This window comes from Mus pahari, chromosome 2 (genome assembly GCF_900095145.1).
Source record: "Mus pahari chromosome 2, PAHARI_EIJ_v1.1, whole genome shotgun sequence".
NCBI lineage: Eukaryota > Metazoa > Chordata > Mammalia > Rodentia > Muridae > Mus > Mus pahari.
The window spans coordinates 62,300,213-62,309,575 of NC_034591.1; the positions used below are offsets into that span (position 1 = coordinate 62,300,213).

At 37.1% G+C, this 9,363-nt stretch overlaps 1 protein-coding gene across 1 annotated transcript; it reads left to right on the forward strand.

Annotated features, from left to right (window-relative positions):
• The first annotated feature begins 2,471 nt into the window (after window positions 1–2,471).
• Window positions 2,472–3,413, forward strand: LOC110316688 (olfactory receptor 2A1/2A42-like). The gene has a single exon (XM_021191120.1). The coding sequence runs from the start codon at window positions 2,472–2,474 to the stop codon at window positions 3,411–3,413; it is 942 nt and encodes a 313-aa protein (XP_021046779.1).
• The last annotated feature ends 5,950 nt before the right edge of the window (window positions 3,414–9,363 follow it).

The following is a 9,363-nucleotide window of genomic DNA, read 5'->3' on the forward strand; positions in this document are numbered from 1 at the left end:
GAGAGAGAGAGAGAGAGAGAGAGAGAGAGAGAGAGAGAGAGAGAGAGAGAGAGACTACAATCCAGTATTTTCCCATGCCTTATGTATGTACTTAGTACTTAAAGTTTGAGTCTTTCATTCTAAAACCTTTAACATTAACCTTGTATTGAATGAGTAGGTTATGCTTGAAATTTTAAATATATATTATTTATATTATTTTCAGTGAATGTAAGTTGGTCATGTATCAATAATGCTTCTATAAAGGTAGGCAGAGCATTGGTTGCCATTAAGGGAACTATTCCTTTACAAAGTATGGTACTAAAGGGGTTGTATTGATCTAGAGTCTGTTCCCTGCTTTCTAGTTCTAGTTTTGGAAATTTCTTTAAGAAGAAAAAATTCATGCTCCATCAAAGCACAAGTGCATAAAGCATAATCTGTAATATCTAAATACTCTTTATTTCAAAGCCAAGGTGTAACTGAAACACAAGCAAAGAATTTTGTTAATCATGTTCTTCTTTGTTAATCATGTAGAGTCACCTGCCCAAGAAAAGGGATCATTACCAAGGGCTGAAAATAATGTGAAATGACAGCTAGACGAACTAGTTAGAAACCCATCCAAATATGGTGATAGATGGCCAGTCACCAACCTGCCCATGTACAGTACAGACATCCTATATCCGTTCCCTTGTCCCCTCTCCCATAGGTCATTTTGCATAAACTGTCAAATGCTACTGCATAGGCATGGAGTCTATACTCCACATCCATCTCTGTCCATCATTTTACTCTTTCTCCAGCAGGTATTCCATGAAAGTAGCTCATTTGAGCTACTGAATGGTCAAATCTGCCAGCCCTGCCTCTGAGAGATTACATTCAACTGGATGAGTTTTCTATTTCTAGGTCATTATTGTCATCAGTTATTTACAGTTATGTAATTTTACAATTGTTTCTTTAAGAAATCAATTCTGTCTCTGTTAACAATTCTTCAACAAACATTTAACACCCCTTGCTACAGATGACAGTTAAACTAGGGACTAGCCTAACTCAGTGTCATTCCTAGCATTGATTCTTGGAGAAAGTAGCTGAACTTCACATTATTTTGCCCAGGAAATAGCTCTGGCAAATTTCTCATTAAAATCCATTTTGTATTTCAACAAGACTTAGTGAAGAAATTGTGGTCCAAATCAAAATCACAGGGCCAGTTTTATAGACTATTTTAACCCTAATTTATCCATTCAGATTTCTGTAAAGTAACCAACTGATTTATCAACTTGCCAATACTTTTGCAATTGCCTACTTACAGAGACTATAACAATTCTTGATGCTGAGGTCATCTTGTTCTTTTGTTGTTGTTGTTTGACTAAACAGCAACTTATCTCATTTGGAATTTCACAATAGAAAGTATTGAATTAAAGTAAAACGAGAAGGAGAGCAAGATGACTCTGCAGGTAAAGGTGCTTGCTACCAAGCTTGTCAACTCAGGTTCATTCCCTGGAACCCACAAGGTGAAAGGGCAGAGCCAGCTTCTGAAAGCTGTCTTCTGAAAGCTGCACACAGACATGATTCAGGATAAAGTAATAAAATGCAGCCATTTTGTAAGGTTTGAAAACCAAAATAAGATTCATATCCTTCTGCCTTGTTTTCAACTATCCATGATAGTTTATAGGAATACAGAACTTGCTTCCTCTACACAGTGCTAGCCTTGTAACACTGTTAGACCCAACACAAACTGCCCTACTTTCTGTGCATAGAAATATGAGTATAGTGAATCAATAACTTTCAGTGACCCAGTTGCCAAATTATTAAACATTGATGTGTGTTTATTTATGAAAGCAAGAATACATATTTTGATTCATTTAGAAGTAGGTATAATCTATTTTAAAATGAAAATATAATTCCATATAGAACTATAATTAAACATTATTTCTAGTAACTACTTTTTCCTCATAGCATCACAAGGCCTGTGCATGTGTTAAACTTCTTGTATTCCATAAGACACCAGTTATTTTTGTCCATCAAGAACTGCTTTTATACTCCAGTTACAATTTAAATTTTTGTAAATAACTATTTAAAAAATTGTAACAACAACCTGATTTCTACCAAAGCAATAATAAAACCTCCAGTATTATTTCTATGACCTAGAAACTCTCTAAAAGAGTGGCACACATGAAAGTAAGCACTATGTCATGATATTTTTGTTCATATAGGTTTGGTAGCCCTTAATTACCCCAGTGCCAGTGCCAGTGGTTCCAAGTCAGTAACTACGGACATATTTCCCCTTTGAAAATTGGACGCTGACACTGAATGTGAGTAGATTGACAGGCAATTTTACTATTTGCTAACTAATATTTAATTCATTAATTTACTTGAATAAGTTTCTAAGAGTATGTTTTAAAAGTATTTCACATCAAAAAAATGTGACTTGAAAAAAAAAAGATGTTTTAACATAATTGCATTTCCTAATACTTTCTATCTCTCCTTCATAGTCAAAAAAAATGGAAGAAAATCAGACCATGGTCACAGAGTTCATCCTGCTGGGATTCTGTCTTGGCCCAAGGATTCATCTAATTCTTTTTGCCTTGTTCTCTCTCTGCTACATCTTTACGTTGTTAGGGAATGGGTTTACCCTTGGATTAATCTGCCTAGAGCCCAGGTTGCACTCGCCTATGTATTTCTTCCTCTCCAATCTGGCCACTGTTGACATCGCCTATGCCTGCAACACAGTGCCACAAACACTGGTAAACCTCTTAGATGAGACCAAGCCCATCTCCTTTGCTGGATGCATGATGCAGACTTACCTATTTTTGACATTTGCGAACACAGAATGTGTCCTCCTTGTGGCGATGTCCTATGATCGATACGTTGCCATCTGTCACCCCCTACACTACACTGTCATCATGAACTGGAGAGTATGCACAATCTTGGCTGCTGTTTCCTGGATAGTCAGCTTTCTTCTGGCTCTGGTCCATTTGGTCCTCATCCTGAAGCTGCCCTTCTGTGGACCTCATGAAATCAATCACTTCTTCTGTGAAATCCTGTCTGTCCTCAAGCTGGCCTGTGCTGACACAACACTCAATCAAGTTGTCATCTTTTCAGCCTGTGTGTTTGCCTTAGTGGGGCCCCTGTGCTTTGTTCTAGTCTCCTATACATGCATCCTGGTGGCTATCCTGAGGATCCAGTCAGGGGAGGGTCGCAGAAAGGCCTTCTCCACCTGTTCCTCCCACCTCTGTGTGGTTGGGCTCTTCTTTGGCAGTGCCATTGTCATGTACATGGCCCCCAAGTCCCAGCACCCTGAAGAGCTGCAGAAGATCCTTTTCCTGTTTTACAGTTTTTTCAACCCCATGTTGAACCCCCTGATCTACAGTCTGAGGAATGCTGAGGTCAAGGGTGCCCTCAGAAGGTCACTGTGCAATGAAAACCATTCCCAACTGGTGTGATATTTGGATCACAAGTCTTGGTAGTTTCCTCTAATTTTGATCCCCAATTCCTAAACACAGAAAAAGCCACTATTTTTTTTCTTATCTTCATTTAATAGCATAACACCACACCCTTTCTCTTAATTTAGAGGAAAAATACTACAGATGGTATATCCATTGGCTTTCCATGAAATGACATTTTATTAAGCATGATTGACTTTATTTTGTTGAACTTATTTAGCTATGAAATTAAATAATATTTTAATTCATTTTCTGGGTCCCAAATTTAAATACATTTTATCAAAATTCTAATTACATAACCTCACAAATTACATGAATCATAAGATTAAGAAGAAAACAAGCTGCATCCACTGACTCCCAAAGCCCCACATAGAACTCTCCTAGTCCCTTACACTCACACTTATCCATTCTGTGAATTACGCAGAGGCTTTTGCAAAACCCACAGATACTGAAAGAGCTTTAATATTACTTATACATTTGGTAGTCCATAGTTCATTAGTAGCTAATAAAGGGATAAGTATTCACTGTCTCTGAATACACTGATAGTGAAAATCAGATGAAACAGTTTGGGTAGTTTAAAGATTCTGCAGATGATGAGCTATGATTTATACATGTGTATAGACTTTCTCTGTGCATGGCTACCTAGCATCTCTCCATCAGGATCTCTACCTCTGTTGGTCCAGATACTATGGACCTACCTATGAGGGTCACTGCCCACCTAAAGCATCTCTCATCTCTGACAGTAAGCTTTACAGGAAGAGGCCAGTATCTAACTGGCTCTCCAGCCTGGAAGTAGGTTGAGCTTTGCTGATTTGAACTACTTAAGCAATGCCTGAAGACTAGAAATCAGTCTCCAGACATTTCAAGTATATTCTCAAGGAGCTTCATGTGATTTGTTTCTCTCCCATCTTGAAATGGAATGGACTTTCATGTTCAGTCTTGCCCAATGTCATCAGGATTGCAAATGTCCAATGTATTGAAAAGACTATGTGTTCTTTATTTAATGGTTAATTAATATTTCATCCACCTTTAATAAAATATGTAAGTGAAGGCACATAGAGTTTATCACTTACTAAGTGTCAGATACTACACATTGATAGGACTTTACATGATTCATTTCATTTATTCATCATATTAAAAAAAAAATGAGAAAGATAATAGCATCATTGTTCTTGGATTCCACACAGTAGCACAGATCTGGCTCTTTCTTAAACTGTCTGACTTCCAGGACCTCTCTACTTAACCACATATGTCTATCAGTATATAAGTATCAGTGCTTTCAAATATATAAGGCTAGACAGCCAAAGATAGGACATTGTGAGTAAAGGCAGATTTTTCAGAGCTGAATATGTTCCATAGTGAGCTTATCTGAGCTCCCAAGTCTGTTAGACTATGAGTCATGCATAAGGGGCTAGTTGTCATGCATAATGATCCTGGTAGTAATAGAATTACTACATTTCTAGAGAATCATGAAACACAAAGAAGTTGAGAATAGAGATGGTTTTCCATCCTCCTCCTCTTCCTCTTCTTCTTCTTCTTCTTCTTCTTCTTCTTCTTCTTCTTCTTCTTCTTCTTCTTCTTCTTCTTCTCTCTCTCTCTCTCTTAAATTTGTTCATGAAAGCATTTTGACTCTACACTGAAATGTGGAAAGAAGTGGTCATGTTAAGAATTACTCTGATGCCAAGGACCAGCCTTGGCTTGGTCAGGGATACCTGTAGAAAGGGTGTTTGGGAGCAGCAAAAGAACAATTTGAAGTCAAATCATGGGTCAGAGCTCTCAACTTGTGCTTTGCTCAAGACAGCTTTCTCTGGAGATCTCCAGAATAGCTCAGCTCTCACAGACCAAGGTCCAGTCTTTTATTTACATATCAATTCAGTCATTTACTGTAGGTTTCCCTTTGATTAGCATTCCCATAAATTAGCATTCGTCACCAGCCAGCACTTTTTTTTAACTGTTGTAAATGAAATCAGAGATCTGCCTGCCTTTGTAAGCACAGACAATAAACTAGCTGGATTGAATCTCAATCTGAGATTGCCATTCCTACCATGGCTGGGACTACCAAACTCTGTCCCAGGCTGAACTTGAACTCAGGAATATTACTGCCTTTGCATCTTTCTGACAAGCTGGCCCAGTGCTCACAGCTCACAACTCACAGCTCCTAGAACTGCCTTTGTTCTTTGAGATTTGCAAAGCTCCCAGTGCATTCTTATATTTTGCATAGTAGCAAAATTATATTTTATTGAACTCATGTTTTCATAGATCTTCCCCACAGCTTTAAGGGCTGTCCTGAAGGTCTCAGTGTTTACCATTTTACTGAGACATTACCCATACCTTCACCCTCTATGCTGGTTCTGATTATCATATAGTCATCAACTGTGACACAGAGGACATTCCTCAATGGAGGAACATGATATATGATATATGATACATGTGTACATTATTATATAAACAAGCCTTATGCACAGAGCAACCATAAACATTCCTGGAGGCCTGTGCCCTGCTAGCTCTGTTTCAGGGGTGAGAACCCCATCTCTTGCATGGCCAAGCAGGACTTGGCACTCTAAGATCAAGGAAGCACTACCAGAGGACAGAAGCAGTGAGCTATACTGTGGAAGAGAGGAGAGATGACGTCATTTGCTACTATACCTCACAGAATAAGATGAACATTTCATAGAGTTTTTCTTAAAGTAGCCTTCCATCAAGACAAACAAATTCATAATTAATTTTTGTATTTAAAACTATAATCATCCAAGTGGCTTTGGCAGAATCAATACCACCTGAAAGCTTGGTGGCCTCCATCTAGCCTAAGCACAGCAGGACTTAGACATCTTCCTATTCATTAGTCACATGCCACTCTAAGGTTTACTCAGTCCTTGAGACATTTGTTATGGAGTGAATATCGTGTATTAATCACATCTACCAGTGTTGTTACAGAGAAATTGAAAGACTATTGGGAAAGTAGTTATTTTTAGGTTCTTAATTATTATGGTGTATATTTCTATTATTCATATGGAAGACAGTAATTATGAGTTGTTCAAATGGAATGTACCCAATTACAAGGCCCTATAGTATAGAATAGCATGAATAATGTTGAGATTGCATGATGTTTTATGCCTTCAGATCACTTGGAGAAATGACAAAAATATAGATTTGGATTTGGTGCCTCTGAATAGAATGTGCAGGTACTCAATTTTTAATCATCTCTCCTGTAGTGCTGATGGGCTGATCCATGGACCATATTTTAACTGTTTCTACTGTAGACTATTTACACATGACTTACTATTATTCTTAGAAAAACTAGAAGGAAAATGAGTTTGCCTGTGTTCTCCCGGGGCCTGACAGCTGAGCTGTGTCACCAGACCACAGGGAGGTTTTGTTTACGTGCTTCTCTATGAGCTTTGATAACAACAGCTCTGCTCAATTTGCCATTTTCTTTGTTTTATATGGTTGTTTCATTTTCATGGGGGATTATTTCTTTTGTCTGTTGTCGCTGTGTACTGGCATCACTCACCCCAGAAGAACACTGATGAGTGCAATCTATTTGGATCTCAGAACAGTCTGAGAGCTAGATACTGACATTCTATCAAACAATGGAGAAAAATAAAGGTAATTTTTCTACTTTTATGTTAATAACCTCACTACTTCACACTGAGCCATGGACAGTCGTTAAGAGGATTCCCCAGAAATTAGGCAATCTGGTGAACACCAAAAGGATTGTCTGACTTAATTCTGACACTATATATATACTAGGAGTGTCTGATTGCATGAGTTGAATGCTCAGTCCCACAAGATGCCTCCATTTCATGGGACAATCCTAAGTCCCCATTGTGAGACCTATACCTCATACCGAATAACTATAATCCACAGCCTTAATATGTTGCCCATATTTCTTCTGTTTGTACACCTAAGTGAAAACATGACCCTTGGTAAAGATAAGTAGGCTAGGATAGGCAAAGCAACACTAGCATCTAAAACAAATAAACTGTATCACAAACACTGCCTTCTTCGTTCCCTGATTATATACATTTCTAATAAATATCTTCCCTTTGAAATCAAAATCACTCAGATACACAGTGAAGAACTGTACCACCATTCTCCACCCAAAACACTTCTCTCATGCTACCCTGAAGAAACACCCTCAATAACTTAGGTGTTCCTCCCACAGTGGGTAGAGGTTTCTCTACAAATCGTCCTAGTTGAGAGAAAGAACCTGGAGTTGTGTAGATGGAGATTAGGGAAGGTCTCTTTTCCCGAAGGGAGCAGTTGAGAAAGGGAAGAATATTATCAAAACATATTGAATGAAATTATCAAAAATATTTCAAAAAACAATAATTCATTTTATTTATTCTCAACAATAATTTGTTTTGAGCAGTTGTTACACCCTCTCAATATGTTTTATATTATAAGTTAATATTTTATATTATAGTTTTATGAGTATTGTTCCTGTCAATTAAACAGTAGGTTAACTTCTAGATCTACTTTATGCATGAAAATTTTAAATGTCCTTGGAAATCAAATAATTAGTGTTGTCAAATAATATAAATATTTTTATTTAAACTAATGCTGACTACACTGTTGTTGGCTTTGTATTTTCAAATATTTATGTGCCTCTTTTCTCTCTCCAGATAGTCAACATCATCAAGATGTGTGTAGGTAGCTACATTCTCAGAATTGAAATGTTTCCTTCTAGAGGGAGGCTCAGAAAGTAAATGAAACTAAAAATACTCGGGAAGTACAAAAAACTCACAAGTCTCAGGAAATTCCAGAGACTTAGGAGATTCACAGGGCCTCTCCTAAGATTTTCTAGGTAGTAACAATTGCTGTAGATAGATTTCAAAGACCCAAGATTCCAGTAAATTGTAAAGAGAACTGAGGGAAACAACATGAGTTTTCACCCATGCTGATGTTGGCTTTTAGCAATGTAGTTGCATTTGAATAGCCTACATGCCTGTGAGTAACCCTTATCTTGATTCATGTAAGCAACCCCAAAAATTCATTGGTTCTCTAAGGTAGACTTAGATACCTTGTGTGGGGTAGAGCAAAATTGCTCATTTTTCCTCAGGAAAAGTCACAGAGCACAATGGCACCTGGCTAGGGGGCCAACAGCTCAAAGAGAGTTGACCAAGAAGGGTTGCATGGTTGCTACAGTGAGTATGAGATTTGTAACTACTTGCTTATATACTGGAAAAGAAGTAGTTGAAGTTTTTCATTTCTTGAAACTGTTAGAATTATGAAATTTTTAGTTTATCTTGCTTTGCCTCAAACCTTTTTGTCTTTTTGGGTAAAATAACTCTCTTCTGACAGAGAGACAGACAGACAGATCTATAGATATCTATAGATCTATATGTAGATCTATAGATATATATAGATATAGATCTATAGATATATATAGATATAGATATATTGATTTTTACTTTTATTTTATTGAAAATAGATTTTTATATACTATATTATGATTACAGTTTTCTCTCCCTCTATCTCTTCTACTTTCTCCCCATCTCCACTCTCATCTGGATCCACCCCTTTCTGTCTTTCATTAGAAATCATACAGGCTTCTAAGAGATAATAATAAAATAAGATAAAAACTGACATATCAGAATAGAACAAAACAAGCAAGCAAACAGAAGAGGCTAAGAAAAGGCACAAGAAACTGATATAGTCAGCAAGAACCACTCATTTACACCATCAGGAATCCCATTAGAATAAAAAACTAGAAGCTATAAGAATCTGAATGATTAAAAGGCAGGAGAAAAAAACAGAAACAAAACCAAATACAAACAAATAAATAAATAATAAAAAGACAAAATGAAAAATGAAAAAGCCCAAGCATGATACTATAAGACAAATAACCTCCAAATATTGAATTCATCATGTGTTGGCATCTACAGCTGGGCACATGGTTTGCCCATAGAAATAGTTTATTTCCCCAGTGAGACACCCTTGGAGAAAC

Coding starts and splice junctions, on each gene's coding strand:
- LOC110316688 (XM_021191120.1), top strand. CDS start 2,472: ATGGAAGAAAATCAGACCATGGTCACAGAGTTCATCCTGCTGGGATTC.